Source organism: Glycine soja, chromosome 13 (genome assembly GCF_004193775.1).
Source record: "Glycine soja cultivar W05 chromosome 13, ASM419377v2, whole genome shotgun sequence".
NCBI lineage: Eukaryota > Viridiplantae > Streptophyta > Magnoliopsida > Fabales > Fabaceae > Glycine > Glycine soja.
This window is the reverse complement of record NC_041014.1, coordinates 25,910,634-25,929,842: the sequence shown is the minus strand read 5'-3', so window position 1 is coordinate 25,929,842 and position 19,209 is coordinate 25,910,634. Positions and strand designations below refer to the sequence as shown.

General features: G+C 30.9%; 3 protein-coding genes across 3 annotated transcripts; 1 reads left to right on the top strand and 2 right to left on the bottom strand.

Moving 5' to 3' along the window:
- Positions 1–3,416: 3,416 nt before the first annotated feature.
- Positions 3,417–4,623, bottom strand: LOC114381930 (zinc finger protein ZAT5-like). Its single transcript, XM_028341163.1, has one exon. The coding sequence runs from the start codon at positions 4,461–4,463 to the stop codon at positions 3,597–3,599; it is 867 nt and encodes a 288-aa protein (XP_028196964.1). The 5' UTR covers positions 4,464–4,623; the 3' UTR covers positions 3,417–3,596.
- A 6,386-nt stretch (positions 4,624–11,009) lies between these two features.
- LOC114382331 (aquaporin TIP1-1-like) lies at positions 11,010–13,027 on the top strand. Its single transcript, XM_028341660.1, has 2 exons — positions 11,010–11,499; positions 12,385–13,027. Exons 1-2 carry the CDS (start codon positions 11,125–11,127, stop codon positions 12,760–12,762), a joined length of 753 nt encoding a protein of 250 aa, XP_028197461.1. The 5' UTR covers positions 11,010–11,124; the 3' UTR covers positions 12,763–13,027.
- LOC114382330 (triosephosphate isomerase, chloroplastic-like) lies at positions 13,003–19,145 on the bottom strand. Its single transcript, XM_028341659.1, has 9 exons — positions 18,832–19,145; positions 18,496–18,522; positions 16,592–16,661; positions 16,089–16,212; positions 14,785–14,869; positions 14,544–14,676; positions 14,058–14,231; positions 13,424–13,506; positions 13,003–13,313 (listed from the first exon to the last, which is right to left on the bottom strand). Exons 1-9 carry the CDS (start codon positions 18,994–18,996, stop codon positions 13,257–13,259), a joined length of 918 nt encoding a protein of 305 aa, XP_028197460.1. The 5' UTR covers positions 18,997–19,145; the 3' UTR covers positions 13,003–13,256.
- Between the last annotated feature and the right edge of the window lie 64 nt (positions 19,146–19,209).

Genomic DNA, 19,209 nt, shown 5'->3' with positions numbered 1-19,209 from the left:
AACTTTAAAATTTTAAGTACAAATTAAATTTGGAGTCTTTAAGCTCAATCTAGGGTTAACTTGCAAAATGTTTATGCAAATTGAGTTTTATTGGACTTGTACCTCATTTTAGAAGCCTAAATTGATTGTGTTTGTTTGAGAGAAAAAAAACCAAAAATACTCTTACATATAATATATACAAGTTGACAATTCATAAGACCATTATGAACTCATAATTTGTATGGAATTGAACCTCTAACTTTCGCGTTATTAGCACAACACTCTATCCAATTGAGCTAATAAGTCAATTATGTTATAAAATAATTAATGTCGTTATATATAACACAAAAATTTCTAATGTATATTTAATACACATACTTTACATAATAAATTTTATAACAATTATTTTTTTACATATATAATTTTTTATTAAACCTATGATTTTTATTTAAAATTTATATATGTAAAAAAATATTATTAGATCAAAATTAATTGTTACAAAATTTACTATTTAAACTTATATATGTATTAAATATATATTAGAAATTTTAGTATTATATATACGATATTAATTATTTTATAATATAATTGACCTATTAGTTCAGTTGGTTAGAACGTCGTACTAATAACATGAAAGTTACAGATTAAAATTATAAAAAATATGTTGGATGTAAAAAAAAAAAATATCTGGTGCAAGAAGAAAATTCCTTTTTTGTCCAACATCAAGTCTACACCAAATTGATATTCAAACCTGTCCAATGAAACACAAGAATTGATTTTTAAATTTTAAAGCATGAAGTTAAATCTAGGCCTTTTTAGTTGAATTTGATCATGGCTCTATTTGAGCTTAGCCCAAAAAAAAAAATCATATAGATTAGACTTCCATAGGATTTAGACCTTGAATTTGATTTTTTTTTCTTAACTCAACCCATGACTCACATCAAGCTTGTAACTAGTTAAATATAATCTATAAGACTTAAAGCTTTAAATGTGGGACATAAATCAAATGTAATTTTTTTTAGCCTAATCCGATATTGACCAATTTGGGCTTAGCTCACAAAACTCGATAAAAACTTAAACTTTTCTTTTATATTATGTTATACTCTCACTCTAGATTCTTTCATATCTTTCAAGTGAACTTTTTTTTTAAAAAAAAAACAAATTGTAAGATTCACAAAAAGTTTTTAAAACTAGAAAAATAACAACCGAAAGTACAAACTAAAAACTAGTTTTATTTTTTTAAAAAAAAATTGGAAAATTTTAAAACCAACCTAGATAGGGCCTAAATAAATGTTTATCATATAAATACTTATGTATAAGTCATTTTTAAAATCAAAGAGATAAATAATATAGTTGAAATTTTTTCATAGAGTGTAAATTATTTTCACAAAATATTGTAGAAAGTTTATTGAAATGAGCTGAAAACAACTTATGAATATAGAGTAAATTATTGTTATACACTCTCTTAAATACTTATGTTATAAGATAAGTTTAAACAAACTGTAAATAATATCCATCTTTTTTATATAAAAAAACTAACTGACATGAATTATCATCGAAGGATCAATTTGTAACTTCATTCACATTAAATTCTTTAACAAACTTTTTATCGTTGAATGAATTTTATCTGACTCTCGTTAAATAAAGAATATGTCCAAAATTATATATTTAATTCCGCCCACATAAAACTCACCCTATAAAAAAATTGTTAAAAAAATATTGCTAGTATGTCCCTTTCTTTTTAATGAGCTATACATTGGAGCATATCTCGTGAATGAATCTTAATTTTCTTGTCGTAAATATAGTCACATGCATATGTGAGAATAATGCTTTTCATTTTCCACCATGATTCCACCGATAATCCAAATAATTAGCAAAATATTACCGAACAGGATTAAAAATATAACATCATCTACGTCTCTCTTGCCTCTCAAACGAAAAAAAAAGAAAGACTTAACTATTAGGTTCATGGAACACGTTGAAACTTGAAAAAGAGAAAGAATAAGTAGTGGCTAAATTATTTAGCTTTTGGATCGGTAATCTGAGATACCTTACCTTTTTTATCATTTGTCAACCTAAACAATTGTTGTTATATATTTACATAATGATTAATCTTTCTTAAAAAAATGATATTTTTAATAAAAAAAATTAATTACATTTTTTTCATTAATAATACTTAAATATGAGAGTTTCCTTATCTTTGTATTTGGTTTATCCAATGATAAAATGTTGTTACAAATAATTTGTAAATAATAATATTATTTACATAATGATTAATTTTTTTTTAAAAATTAATATTTTTAATAAAAGAAATTTAATCACATTATTTTACATTATTTCATTAATAATACTTAAATCTGAAAGTTTCCTTATCTTTATGGTTCATCCAATGATAAAATGTTACAAATAATTTGTAAATAATAATATTATTTAACTAATCAAGTCAAAAACAGTGTTGTACTTTTTAGCTGAAACAATGATTGAGGAGAGAAAATTTTAAACACAGTTAATTAAGAAGAATACCGCAGAAAAACGTATAGTCTGGGTTTGGCATGTTTGACTTATGACCGAATCAACAGATTACGCAGTGGTAACGCGAAAAATTGCATCATGGTCTGTAAATTAACTATGACTTTGGTAATTATTAATTTGCTTGCTAATCAGATTAAACTTCTATTTTAATAATTTTTTTAAAGGAACTTCTATTTTAATAATTTATGTTAACCTTTACCGTATTGTTTTTAAAATCTCAAGTTTTATCCTTTTATAAAATATTTTAATTCAAGTCAATGCTAACCAAGTCTTCACTCACTTTTTCACTTATATTTCTCCTTATTTTAGAGAAACTAATTTTTTTTTCTTGTCGTCAGTTTCATAAAACTAAACTTTCTTGCACACGAAAGAGGAGGCACAGAGAAACTAATTGATAGATTTCGGCCTGTGATTTTGTTTTGTTGGTGGCAACTCCTATCAAGCCTCCTTTTGTTTGTTCTCTTACACTTCTCGATCTCGACTTCTGATCAAGCAACGTTTGATAGGAAAGAAAGAAATAATATATAAAAAAATATATTTTATTTCATGAGATTTATGTCTCTTATATTTTACTTTGATTCAATTTTTTTTTTATTTCTATCCTCTAGACTAAATACATCCTAAATAATCCTGATTTTTCTGATACACTAATTTTGTACTCATTTCTATCTCTTCTACTTTTATGTACATGATACATCATATTTACTATTTTTCCTCCTTTCATGCTCAATTCCCTTTTTTTTTCTATACATATTGAAGGTTATTATTACTTTTTTTTCTGATCACATGCATATTGATAGTCAATCAGATCAGAAAAAAAGAAAAACAAATTTCTAAAAATTAAGACAATAAACAGCCTTGAAAAAAAAACTAAATATTCACGAAATTGTGAATCTATTTAAGTATAAGCCAATAAATGATCGAATTCAATTTCATTGAATGCCACAGAATGAATGGAAAGAATCACCATATACAAGTTGAAACGAAAAAAATTATAAAAATAAAAGTAAGGTAAATAATTAACACTGAATACAAATTGGTTCTTGGGGATGAGGTTAACTTATAGAGAAACACAGACTCCAACTTCAGTAATGACAATCCACCAAAGAAGACTGCTTAGAGAAGACAATAACGTTTTTTTCTCTTTGCTGAAACGAAAACTTGGATTCTCTATGATCATCCTCTGGTAGTGCTGGAAGATTCAAGTCCAACTTCAAGGGTTTCTTGGCTTCTTGAAATTCATTGCTACCACCAACACCAACATTTCCACCACTCATAGAAGTTGCTAAAGAAGCATTCACAAGAGTTCTGTGGCGCCTCATGTGGCCCCCCAAAGCTTGCCCTGATGAGAATTCAGCCCCACAGATAGAACACTCGTGAACCTTAGCCTTTGTTGTTGTTGTTGTTGTTGTGCTACACATATTATTATTAACCCCATTTGGTATTTTCAAGGAGAGGGTGGTACTGGTGGTGGGGTCATAACGATCATTATTCTCTTCAACAAAAGTAGTAACTGCTTCTGATGAAAAGGTGCCGTTTTGCTTAGGCTTCTTGTGACTGGCTCTATGTCCTCCAAGTGCTTGGAATGAAGGGAAATATCTGTTGCAAGTCTTGCACTGGTAAAGGTATAGGCTTGTTGACTTGTGGTTATCGTTGTTGTCGTTGTTGTGATACGACGTTGGTGCTGCCACGTGGTGTCTGCCTTGAGCGAGAAGAATAAGACAATTCGCCATGTCTTCGTCTTCTCTCAATTCAATTGTGTTGGTGGGAGAGGGTGAGGTTGTGGCACTATCAATGGAATTGTTGGTGCTACTTGAGGTTGAATTATTATAAGGCATGGCTAGACTAAGAGGGGATGGTGCCCTTTGACGCTTGGTTCGCTTGCCCTTGATCATCATCATTTGGTGGGTGTGATCCTTGGAAGCCACAAGTAATTCCTCTTGGACTTGCATGTTGTTGTTGCTTTTGATGTTGTGTGAAGAATGAAAGAGAGTGGAGGGGTTAATATATTGGTGGTTGGTGTGTGAGAGAGAAAAGGTTTCAAGTAATAGAGGCAAAAGAAAAACACCCCGTGAATTGAACAGTATACAACCGCGTTTTGGCTTTGCCAGACTTGCGTTCTCTAACCTTGAAAAAATTATATATATAGGGATATATAATAATGTATTAGAAGGGTGTGAAGTGTATAGAGAGAGAGAGATGCAATGTGAAGTATGAGGAGGTGAGGAAAGGAGCAAGATTCGGTTGGCTTTGAAGGAAACCCATTACTTTTTCTCAACGATTCCTTTCTGGAGGATTGGTTTGCAAGCCTGGAACCGCACAGAATTTGCAACTTTCACCTCACTTTTTTCTTTATCTTCCTTTTTTAATTATTTCCTTTTCTTGTTAGTGTTTTGTTCTTTCTTAATATGTAGTAGCTTATCTAGTTATAGTTTCCTTAGTTTCTAGTTGTACATGTATATTTTTTTTTGTTTTTGTTTAAATTATATATTTTCTATTAAATGTAATCTTATTTGAATCAGATAAAATTATTATGAATGATAGAATTTTTCTTTTAAATATTTAATATAATTATATATTTAAAACTTGGATCTAAAATATTTTATTAAACTAAAATAATCCAAAAACAATTGATCCGGATCATATGTTTGATGGTTACATGTATAACTTTTAGTTTAACTAAATTAGAACCCAATTGAATCAATAATTAGTTAACAAACTAAACATATGTCAAATATATTATGGGTTGGACACGATCCTTATGACTTGTGATGCGAGATTATCTTGTACTAATAATTAATATTTTAGCTTGTAGCAGCCATGACTTGATGATTAATAGTAGCTATATAGGCACTTGCTAAGAAGGGGAACTCATGTGCAGTTGACCCCAACCACTTATTTTGCACATTTGGCACTACTTCAATGGACAATAATATCCAACAATCACGCCGCATATATGCATGGCCCTTATTATGTGATTCAAATTTCATAGTCTTTCCCAATCATTTGGTGTCGGGTAAAAAGCACTGTATATTATATACAGAGCGTGACTCTGTCTTGAGTCCTAACTACTACCATCAATTAATGTACACCCTCATTATCATTGTTATTTTTTTTACGTTAAAATGTGAACTACTTGTGTGTAGTGGCGCTTTCACACCAAGGAAACTTTAAATACTTGTTCTATATATAGTCAACTACTTGTTTTTCTTCTCCTAAATTAGTTTGAATCCGGAATTAATAACTACTTTATTAAACAGACCAATTTTTAGTAACAATTTGTTACTTAAATTGATGGTCCGGTTCAATATCCACATTTTTGTATGAAAAAAATATCTATTTGAAGAGGTTAGTCTTAGTCCTTAACTTTTAGTAGAGTCAGAGAGATATCTTCAAAAACTTTGTTAATTAAATTTCTAAAATGATCATTGTGAGATGAGAATTTATGTATGAAAATGCATGTTGTGCTAATCACTCCTTAATGTATTATCTAACTTTTTATTTAATATATGAATAATACATAATTATAAGAAGCTTTAGTGCTGTGTTAAAAGGCCTAATACAACATCATATGCAACAAGATTTGTTTTCTTTAGAAAGGAAGCGATGTTAATGAAAAAAAAAATGAAAAGAAAAAGATAGTGGAGTATGGTGAAGTAGTATACATGCATGGACGGTGGCTATGACGTAGGGGTTATCAATTGGTGGTGTAAGGTATAGAGTATATGGATATAAGAGGGTAAGAGAGATTCTTAGCGTAAGGAATTCTTATGGAATGGAGGGGTTGTCAGGGGCACGTAACAGCATCAGGTATTGGTTAGCTGCAGTTAGTGGCTTAAAGCAAAGCATCTTGTTCACTGCTAAATAATCTTAATAAGAACAATTCTCAATTATTTTGGATTTAATATAAAAAAAAGTGTTTAATTAATGCAAGAATGCCTATAAGTCTACAACACTAACTCACCACCTTCTTGTATCTAAGAAAATATATGAATTATTATATGATAATTTTAGTTGTTTATTTTTTTTATTGGGGGAACATTATCTGACAATCTTGCTTAAGCGTAGACAAGACACGAGGCGAGTTTGATGGTGAGAATTCGTATATAACATGTATTCCACTACAGTAGTGTATGATATTCCACTTCACATGCTGCAGGTACCACTATCGGTTATTTGAACCTTTAGAGCAAGAGATCAATGATTAGCACCAATTGAGGTTCAGCTCACGAATTATATCTATGTACCATATTTTATTATCAACTTGTAACTCAAATTGATAATTTGCCTTAATTAATTTTAAAATTATTCATTATCTTAAACTTTTGCTTTTCAGAAATTGGGATATGTAAAATACTTTGAATAATATTATTATTTCTACCCACTTTAATTTCTTCAGAGGCTTTATTTTTTTTTTTCCAAGATCGAGAAAACAACATCCCTAGCTATACTTTCTCAGCTGGAATTATTAAAGTTAAAACAGGCATCTATCTGTAATTTATTTCCATAATTGTAGGAATATATGCTGGGCATACTGATTGAATTAGATGTATTCCAAAACATTATTAATAATATGAGATATAAATTGCATCTACACTTCCCTATACTATTTTTCAAAGGTTTAAGCTGCTCATGATAAAAAGGTCATATTTGGATAATTCAATAATATTAAATGTTCATGGGTCATATTCTCATTGTACTATGTACTATTGGAAAAGTATGCCAACCTAGTCGATTGAAAAGTGAAGGAAACCTCCGGAAAACGTATTCTTATATGAGAGTTCGTATTGTGCCATCGATAATAAAATTACATATCATTTATTTTATTTTTTTTGTTTTCTCAAATTACTCCTCAATTATTATTTTTAAAATTTTAAAATTGAAAGTTTTTTAAATTAAAAAATATTATTAAAGATAACTTTAGAAGTCAGAATCCTAATTTTTTTTTTAATTACTTTCAACACTTTTATAAAACATATGCTTAAAAACAATAATAATCAATTTTATACCCTAAAACCCAAAAGATTTTTTTTATATAAAAAGTGTTAAAAATAACTAAAAAGATTTTAGGGTTTATACTTTAAAGTTATCTTTAATTATATTTTCTAATTTTAAAAAATACAATTTCAAAGTTTTAAAAATAATAATAAGAATTAATTTAAAAAACAAAAAAAAATTAATAAAAAAATAACATATAATTTGATTGGTTAAAAAATTAACAACATCAAAATCTCTCAAACTATTAGGTGGAACATAAAAACTCTCATTCTTATATACCGCCTTACATATTCACATCGCTACATACTGCTTCTGTTGGATCGCCATGTTCTAGCTATTAATTAATAGCGTAATATATTTCTGTAATATCTATCAATGACCCACTACAGAGGAGAAATAGGAAATAATTAAGAAAGTTCAAGTGAAAAATAAAGTGAAAGAGAGATATGATAGGAATTAATACTAAGTGTATGTAATTTGTTTACCTTTTGTTTTAAGGGTGAACTGCTATTTCGGTATCAAAAATTAAATCTACTATCACTTAGGTCTCTCTTAAAGTACTAAAATATCATTTAAATCTTTAAAAGTGTAATTTGTTTGTTATTTTAATTTTACTATTAATTTTAATTTTTATTGTTAAAGTTAATGTTGATGCCTATATGACATGTTATCTACATACAAGACAATTAACAATTCACACATGAAACATCCAACGGCGGATCTAGGATCCTGGATTACGTGCAACTAGTGTTATTGGAGAGTAAAAAATAGGAGAATAGTGGGTTCAAATATAAATGAACCAGAAGGGATTAAAAAAAATAAAAATTTAAGACATTTAAATGTAACTAATCAAATTCAGAAAGTGCATTTGCACACTCTGAACTATATATAAATATGCCAATGCACATGACAATTCATTGTATACATGACAGTTGATAGTATACATTTAAATGATAAGTGATAGATGATCGGGTTACTGTTATTTTAATTAATTCTTTTGATTAGCTTGCTTTTACTTTATTGTGGATCAAAGATGACCTCTTTTGATTTTATATTTGTAATTAAGGATTAAAATAATTAAAATAAGTCCTGACTCAATATGTCTCTTAGGCTTACAATTCAATTCAGTGAGAAATGTTAACAAACTCAATTTTATATTTTTTCTATTATTAACTATTAAGAATAGTCTCACATTCGATAATTTATGAACATGATAAGTGCTTATATAGTTGGGTATATCATCTCCTTATGAATCGGTTGGTTTTTAAGGGAACCTTTCGGATGACTTTGTTGCACGATAAATTTAATATGATATCAGAGTTATATTTTATTTCTGTCCGACATGTAAGTTCATTACAACATTTTTGGCTTTAGATCACAACAAAAAATTGTGTTCATGTGTGAAAAAAATAATAATGTTTTCACAACCTCAAACAATAAAAAAGATCACACTTTTTTAGATGTTGTCTTTATTTTATGACCACCGTTTTTTAAATGTGGACAAATACTATAATCTACAATTGTTGTGTTTAAACTATGGCTCTATAACCGTTGTCTAAACCTTAAGGCCATGGTTTTTTAAGTAATTTTATACATGTTATATGTTTAAGCCACGGTTATATATAGAAGTATGGACATATATTTTAGACAACGTATTTTGTGATGTAGACAAATAGCATAGCCAATAATTGTATAATAGTTGTCTAAACGATTAAACCACAATTTTTTAGTCGTCATTTTACCATAAGAAATGTTCTAAAATAGTATATATAGTGACAATACTTAATTAATTATAAAACCTGGCTAATGATTAAACTTTCAGTAGAAAATTAAACAAAAATAAATAAACAATAAATTAACATATTAAAATTAATTCATAAGTAAATTAATGGATTAAATGATGGTAAATACATGCAAATTGGTTCAACTAGGTACTAATGAAACGTAACTAAAGTTCTTAAATTTCATAAGATAAACGAGATGATGTCCTTGACTTTTAGGCTCGTGAGTAGACTCGAAAGAACATCTTAAATCCCTTTGAGACGCTAAGTTAATCACTGAAAGAAAGAAAGAAATAAAAAATTAAATATATGAAAAGAATTAGATTATAATATATATATATATATATATATATATATATATATTATTTTCTCATAATTAAATATGTACTCTTTTCACAATTCTAAATTAGGAGAGACTGTCATTAAATGAGTTAGAATTTATTTTATTTTCGATAAATATCAGCTAATAATAAAAACTTTAAAGTGTGGCTAGCAAATTCTCTAATTTATTTAAGGCCTGATTTATTTAGAAGAAAGGTTAGGTTGACACTTTTTAAATAGTTGTTTTAGTTAGGCAGGCCAGATAGCGTGGTTTTAGAAAAGTTTACAAAATTTAATGATTTCAATTTTTTATAAATATTATTTAAAAAAATATTAGTATCTAAAATATAGTATTATTAATTATTTTAATAACTAAAATATTATTTTTCTAACTTGAGTTGATTTTAATAGTTACACTATAATTTATTTATTTTTGGATTTTAGCCGTTTACAATGTGGTAAGTTTATTAGTCTACAGTTTCACAATAACTTATGGTTTTAAGTTGAAGTCTTAAGTATAAAATTGGAATAGATATTTCAAGAGAAGATTTTGTTGTTTATTATTATATTATTAGTTGGCTTAAGCAAAATTGTCTCTAATATAAAATACATGTGGTTTTAAACTAAAAAAAAAAATGCTTTTAAATAAGCTAGATTTTAGGAATAGTGAACAACACAAGGATTATATTATTCAGCATTAGCAGAATTCATACCAATCAACCGAATTCAACTGAGACAATTAACTGAACTTATTCAAATTAGTTGAATGTAACTCCCAGAATTAACTATTAGAGATTTGAGTATCTAAGTTCTTAACCTAGGCCTTGAACTGAATTTCAAAACGGACAATATTTATTGCTTCGTTCTTCTTCATCTTGACTCGCAAGGTACAGACATTCTTGAAGTTCTAAAGCAAATCTTCCACTTGTTGCATCACATTCACATACATAAATTACGAATCTAAGTGCAATGCAATATGTGATGTGCGATAAAATTGGGAATGTCAATGGAATTATAAAAAATAAACACAAGTCTTGATGGTGGAATGTTTATATGATTGGAGTGAAAAAGAAATGAAAGGGAAAGTACGGAAATTGGAAGTAGATATTGCCAATTGGTCCTTTCTCTGCTTGGTTACCCACAAAAATAATAGCTAAATATATATATATATATATATATATATATATATATATATAAAAGTATAGCGAATTCCATAATTTAGAAATTTTATTTAAGAATTATTTTTCCCTTTCACTTCTTTTTTTAAATTTTTCCCAGTCTAAAATTCTAAAACATAAAAAAAAGTTAGTTTTATTTTTTTTTCTTTTCACTTCTTCTTGAGGTCCAACAAAAAAGCCCAGATGTGTTCTATTATCTTCAAAATGACAAAATCCTTAAAAAAAACAAACTCAGCATTGACTTAAGCTACCGCACCATTAGTTCTTCTTGGTCTGAACCATTAAACTAGACTCACACGCGCACCCATCACCGTCTGATCTCGATCGCACGGACAATGGCGTACCGCAGCGCCATCGTGCGCAGAGCCCAAGAGGCCAGCCACCGCGACACATGGCGAGCCGCTCTCTCCGAATTCATCTCCACACTCATCTTCGTCTTCGCCGGCTCCGGCTCCTCCGTGGCCGTCGACAAGCTCACCGTCGACAAGCCCTCCGCCCTCGTCGTCGCCGCCGTCGCACACGCCTTCGCCCTATTCGTCGCCGTCTCTGTAAGCACTAACATCTCAGGCGGCCACGTCAACCCTGCTGTTACGTTCGGCGCCTTCGTCGGCGGCAACCTCACCTTGCTCCGCTGCGTGCTCTTCTGGATCGCGCAGATTCTTGGCTCCGTCATCGCTTGCTTGCTCCTCAAATTCATCACCGGCGGACAGGTACCACAGTAATGCACTCATACCTTAAAATTATTGTTCAATCATAAATCATCCGTTGGGACCACTGGTTATTGTAAAAATGTGAACAACTTACCATATATGAACTTGTGATTTTAAGCAAATTTCACATGTTTGATTTTGTTAAAAAGAGTTTATTCTAATTTCAGAATTAATTGAGTTGTAAGTTTTTGAAATGTTCTAAAATATTATATTAAATTTTAATTATAACATTTTTCATTGTAAAAACATTAAAAAATTATAGTATTTTAGAATCAATTTTGGACTAGTTTATTTTTTTTTAAAATAAGTGTTTTTTTTAAATAAAATAAACAGTTTTATGATTTTTTATGTCTAAGTTTTTACTTAAAATAAGTAATTTTTTTACTTTTTTAAATAAGTAAACTATATCTTATTCTTAAAAAAACATTTATATATAAGCACTTTTTTAAAAATTATTTTTTAAAACTTAAACAAACCAATTCTTTAACTTTTGCAAAATCAATTTTTTTATAGAAAGTAGAGTATGTTTGGGTACAAGTATATAAACTTAAGTTTGGGTCAAATGTAAGTTTCTAAACTGAATTTCAAGAAAAATTTTTTACTCTCAAACATACTTTTTAAAGAGTAATTAAACATGACCATAAACTCATTTTACTCTCAAAAAGTATTTTTGAGACCCTTATGCGGTTCTACTGAAAATCCGAACGACCCTTAATACTAGAAGCTACAACAAGTAATAAGACTACCATTAGAGAAGTTACAAAGAAGATAAAGAAAAATATTGATATGTTGCATTAATGTGTCTATACTAGTTCAAACACACTTATACTTTGATTCTCCAAGTTCTAAGGAACAAACTCCTTCTATTATTTTGATTCATCGCAGGATGTACCGGTTTTCAAACTTTCGAGTGGCGTGGGAGTGGGGAACGCGGTGGTGTTGGAGATGGTGATGACATTCGGGTTGGTGTACACGGTGTACGCCACCACCGTTGACCCGAGGAGCAGGAGGGGTAGTTTGGGAGTGATGGCGCCAATTGTGATTGGTTTCATCGTTGGAGCGAATGTTTTGGTGGGTGGGCCTTTTGATGGGGCATCCATGAACCCGGCTGCATCATTTGGGCCTGCAGTGGTGGGCTGGAGTTGGAAAAATCATTGGGTTTATTGGGTTGGGCCTCTCGTTGGCGGTGGGCTTGCTGGGTTTATGTATGAGCTCATCTTTGTTAGCCATAGCCGTCAGAGGTTTCGCAGAAGTTATTATTAAAAAAGAAATGGAAAGGAAAGATGGAAGCTCTTTGGTCCAGAGATGATACATTGATATCTTTGTTGTGTGTGCATGGTTTGTGTTTCTTGTGATAAATCAGTGGTAATCATGAACATTCTTACATTGCATGTAATATTTGTTAATATTGATGTGATGTATTCAACAATTCAGGAACATTTGTCGCCTTTATCACATTTTTGTTTATGCAATTGTTCCAAGAAACCAAGAAAACATGGCTCATGAGAAAAGGAATATGTTTCTCATACCTTACATGTTTAGAAACACTTGAATTTTGAGAAATAATCATTTATTTTGCAAAAAGTTATTCTCTTAAGGTGCTGACAAAAATAAACGATTATTTCTTCAAGCTAAAGTACCAAACTAAACGCATGCATCATAGCCATAGGACTATAGAAGTGATAAAAATAAAACTCATAATACACCCATGTCATTGCCATATTTTTAATGCGCTCCTTAAAAAACATAATAAGTAATTAAGCCGCAACTTTCTTGGAAGTGACTGAATTGATAATGGTAGCAAACTCAGGACCCTGTACAGCAAAAAATCAACACATTAATAAACAATCATTCGAGTTCATTTACAAACTCTAGGAATGAAACACATCTGGTCAAAGAAACTTTGAATAAACCGTGTGTGTACCTTTAATGAAGCACCACCAACAAGAAATCCATCAATATCTTCTTGCTTTGCAAGCTCAGCACTGTTGCTTGCATTTACAGATCCTGAAAGACAGATTACTTTGATGTTAGTATTCTAGAATGCTGCTGCACTGTATTCTGAAAAAAAATTTTACATTCAAATAAGAACCAATTCTGAGATGGTAAAAAATGCCAAACTTAAACAGAATTTTTTGCATCTGACAATGTCGGGGTCAATCTATTAGTCCAATACCAATAAGAGGTTTGTGCATGGATAAGAGTACGGTCGCCAAGCATATCATGTAGTGCAATCAAGAAATTACAAGCAGCTCACAAATTGTAACAAATCAACAATACATTTTTTCCTTAGGTTAATCTTAAATTCCTTTCTAAATCAATTTCATCTTTCATAAATTCACTTGACCTGTACCTAGAAAAATGCAAGTATACTAGTAAAACAGCATATAATCTGAAGTCTGAAGCACAATAGCAGCTGGCTTTTTGCATAAGACCAAGGGAGATTGCAAAAGTTGTTCTCTCATCCCCAATAATACACCACTTTATCTGATTAAACTGAGTCTGAAAATTTCTGACACTAACAAGTGCAGCATGCATAGTTACAAGAGTTAATGTACCTCCATAAATAATTCGTGTTTTAGATGCAACTTTAGCTGAGACATTCTTCTTAAGCCAGTCACGAACAGCTGCATGGACTTCCTGGGCTTGCTCGGGTGTGGCCACTTTGCCAGTTCCAATTGCCCATACAGGCTCATATGCAATAACTATATTATCCCAACTTGGCACTGCATCTGCACATAATGGACATAAAGGATGTTATGGAAACAATCTGCTATCCCCTCTTGCTCCTATTCTTTTCTCCACCTAAAAAGAAGATGACTTTCTAATGAATTATAAATAGTGTATAATCTATGTACTAATAATGTAAATGGTTTTTATACTATCATTCAATCATAATTTTCATGTATGATAAGTTGTTGACTTTTATAATAATTACCTTAAAAGTCATACTTATCATGATTTTTGATTGGTTAATAGTGTAAAAAAAAAATTATATTGACAATGCATAAAAATTGATGTTATAAATAAAAACAAACTTTCACCTGCAAAAGCCTTCAATTGCTGGAAACAAATGTCGAAAGTTTGACCAGCTTCTCTTTCTTGTAGAAGTTCCCCAATACATGCTATCACACCAAGACCCTCACTCAAAGCATAGGCAGTTTTCTTTCCTATAAACTGGAGTTTGCAATCTTTGGTTATTATAATTATTATACATTTTCATCTTTTACAAATAATACTGGTCCATAGGAAAACTACTATAGAAATTATCTCCAAAATTTTCACCTCATCATTTTCTCCAATTACATGTCTTCGCTCAGAATGTCCAAGAATAACCCACTTGCAGCCAAGGTCTTTTAGTTGCTCCACACTTAAAGAGTCAGGTGGAAGTAAGTGTAAACAAGTGAACTTGTTCAAAGAACCACAAGAAGGTAACAACATAATTGGCTTGAACATCACATTCAAAACCGTAAAAAAGAAAAAGTGAACAAGTAACGTCCACCATAGAAACATTTAGAGGAAATAGAAGAATGTTAAGCTTGAAATGAACCACTTGCAGGGCTATAAGTAATACCCAAAGAAAAGATGAAAATAGTACAGAACCCATGCAGGGGAAGAATCTAACTCCAATTTCAAGAGAAATTATGCATGCAAAATCTCAAAATTAATATATCACACTAATACATGCCTACTAAAACACTTAGGTGCACTTAAGACCTAGGCAAAACACTTAGGTGCACTTAGGACCTAGGGAAATATAAGTTCATAATGCACTGAAGGTAATATATAACGTGCACAAATATATGTAGTATTTCATAATGCTAATGTTTTAATGAAATACTCAAAAGGAATGCGAGATGTTGATCATGGAGTGCACGTGTAACTTAAGAGATTGGTTTCTGGCTTTCAGATGATATGTTACACTTACACCTATGTCTTTAAAAAACTCAAAGTGAAACTTCAGTGCAGTCAGTGCATGATGAGAAAGTACTATGACTTGTGACATTCACTTTCTAAGACAGATAAAATTTCAGAAATTATATCAGAAAAAATACAAATTATAGTATAAGAGCATATCTTCCCCAAAACTATTCGGCTTAATATAACAATCACGAGTAAAGGACTATGTAAGCTCAAATAAATTCAAAGTGAATCATACAAAGAAAACCTTCTTGCTCAAACTGAACTGGAGAGAAAAGGATTTAATCCAAAGAAAATTTTATGGTGACTTTGGTCTCTGTTATAAGACCTGATGTAATATAATTATTGGATACAAAAACTATTCATGAGCCTTCACCTAATTGCTTAAGCTTTTCAGAGAGATAGCTCATGACCTAAAACAAGAAAAAGAAAAACCAATTTTTGAAAGAACTGCGTTCAGATTTTGAAGACAAGTTTGATTTAAGAGAACATAAACATTTTACATAAAATTTCATTTTCCAGTTTTTATTTATTTTTGGTTAAAAAAAGTCTATTCAAAAGTGTTGTATCTGTCATCACCATCCAACTGGCATAACATTCTCTATAAAGAAAACAGAAGACCCAGGATCAATTAACATGTGAAACTTAACAGGAATAGGCAAGCTAACCTGATTTCTCCCGTGAAAGCCCCACCTTTTCCCACCCAAGAATTCTGGGCAGAAATTTCAATCCTATCTGTAATTGAGTTTTTCACCTGATCGATGTACACAAAGGGAGGTGCAACAACAACATCTGTACTTCTCACAAAAATTAAAAGGATTAGAAAACAGGATAAAAAGACAAAATAAACTGACAAATAACAAATGTTATTACGAATATGTTTCTAGTATAAATCACATACTAAATGTTGATTATGATGGGAAGGTTCCACTTACACCCATATGTTGGACAGCATTCCAAAGTATTACAATATTTGGGAATAGATATTTATATTTCATCAACATTTTGTTAACCCCCAATGTATTAGCACAGGGAAAAATCCATTTTCAATCTCAGTAACTGATATTCTTTTATTTACAGATTTAGGAGTTCAAAATAAGAAAATAGGTTTTTCTTTGTTTACTACAACTCTGCCGGAAACGCATCAAATTGAAAATTGAATATATCTTACCAACATCAGGCTCCAATGTTGCACGGTTCAAGTCAGAGACAAGCTTGCTGATGGAGTCTTTGGTCCCATTCTGGAGATAAGAAATAATTTTTTTTTTAAAAAAAAGTAGAGAAAGAGGCAGTGTATTGAAGGAGAAAATAATATTCTATGTAATGCAATAGGCTAGTGGTTGAATGAATTAGCTATAGACTGAAGACAAGGATAAAATGGTTCATATATAATTATAAGTGATTGAGCAAATGAAACAAAACAAATATTAAACAAAGCAAACAAAAAGGGAGTGCCAATCTCAGAAATCTGGTAAAAATAACAGTAATTTAATTATTTCACACAAAAGAAAATAATAGTGATAGGAAAACAGCTTAAACATTGAACAGTGGAGGTAAATCTTACAGCCAGAAAACTTCTACATGAAGCTGTTTCACAAAAATATCAAGAGTCAGAAAGCCTGCAATGAATTATGATTCTCTAATGCAAAAGAGTTGTTTGCCAGTCAGATAACAAGAACAAGTTATGATTATGACATTACCAAAGCTTCCTTCCAAAGAAATGGGAAAAGGTTGCTTCACTAAAATTTCAGGTTTGGGAAGGGAGAGATGGCTGGAAAAAAGGGTTGAAGCAAACTCTGCAGTGCTTTTGCTACAGGAAGTTGGAATGTGAAATTTGGAAGAGCTTATTTGAACTAGTCAAAATGGCTTATGACATTCGTATAAGCTGTTTTTATTCAATAAGGTTCACAACTAAGCTTATGAATAAGCTCTAATTTTATCAGTTTATTGAATAAGTGCTTAATTAAGATGCTTTCTCAGTTGAACCCTTAAAGACTAATTACAGGTCATCCACGTGGAGCTCACAAAGTGGAGGGTTGAGTTGAATTGAGACAGATGGAATATCAGGAAAAATATATTTGTTCAATACTTAAGGAAACAAGTTTACAAAGGCTATTGATTATCAGCTAAAATATATGCTCAATAGTTAAGATGCAGACTTTACATTTCAAAAATAACTAAAGAGCTGCTAAATGAGAGAATTTTACAGCAATAGCCTTATCTCACTAGGTGACATCCATTACATGAATCACATGATGCCATTGAACTCAATTAAAAACCAAATTCTTATAAATATTATTTACTATGAGATTCTTCTAATAATTTATTTCAATGTTCTTCTTGGTCTCCCTCTACCCTTTTCCCAGAGCTAAAAATTGTGTGATTTACTCTCCTCGCCATTTGCTTCAATTGCCTTCTTTGCACATGTCCAAATAACCTTAATCAATTTTTTGTTATGTTTTTCCTCAACAGGTGTCACACCAATATCTCTTTATATACAATCATTTCATATCCCATTTTTTCTTGTGCGGTCACGCATCCATCTTAGCATACTCATTTTTGTCACTCACTTTTTTCTCTTGTTGTCCCTTTAAAATCTAAAATTCATTATGATGAAGTACAGCTAGTAATAGAACAATACGATAGCATTTTCCTTTGAGCTTAGTAGGTACTTTGTGATCACAAATAACCCCCAATGTCTTTCTCCATTCTAGCCACTTAGCTTGTATTTTGTGTGACATTTTTATTGAAGTCCCCACCATTTTTGTTATGATGCACTCATCTAAGGCCTTAAATCATTCCCTTTTTAACTCTATCCACAGTCTCATAGTGACAGGCCCTTGATGTCAGTCCCAAATCCAAGTAAAGGAAAAGGATTGTTATAGGCCCTCAATAACCAATGTAACTTCAAACATGGATCACTCATGAGAAAGAAGTTTATGTGTAAATTAAAATATTAAATCAGCTACACGAGGCATTACATTACATGTTAACAATGAACAAACAACCCCTTTCAACCAATCAAAAACAGAAGGGAGTGTAAAAAGGAAAAGAATTTCCGGGTAAGACACTTACACACTTCCAATTGCCACCAACAAAGAACTGCATCCACACAGAAAGGAAGGAAAATATCAATATACACAATAAAAACCGATTACCACGAACAAGAACTCAAAAGTAAATAAATGCCAGCTAGATTATCATACACAAAATCGTATCACAATACACTGAGTTATTCTACACGGCAAAACAACAATGCAATTGATTAGGAACTAGTAAGCGCAACCCATCAAGAAGAATCACATTGCTCAAAGAAATGAATAATTCAATGATAGAAAGTGGTAATTTTTTTAAAAAGGGCATGATAATAAACTTCATTCAGAAACAAAAAAAAAAATGGAAGCTTTGTACCTTGCCAGAGCCAGCCATGGCAACAACGCCACGGGAGGGTTTAGAAGAGGAAGGGAAAGAGAGGGCGGAATGGACATTTCGGAAGAAGGAGAGTGAGGAAGAGAAAGGTTGAGAGTTGAGAGAATGGAGATTGGAGGAGAAGAGTGATGTTGAGGTTGCTGCCATTGATTGAAGAAGAAGGAGAAAGGGTGGTCCAGATGGTACCTAGGAATGGTGTTAACAGTAAAACAATCTAAGTTCTGATTGAAGAGTGAAGACAGATTATCCTGGTTCAGTGGTTTGGTTTGGTTGGTTGGAGACAGTGTGTGTGTGTGCGCGCCACTGTGACTTTAATAAGTCACGTTCCTCAAGTCTAATTGGATACAATCTTTTTCTTTT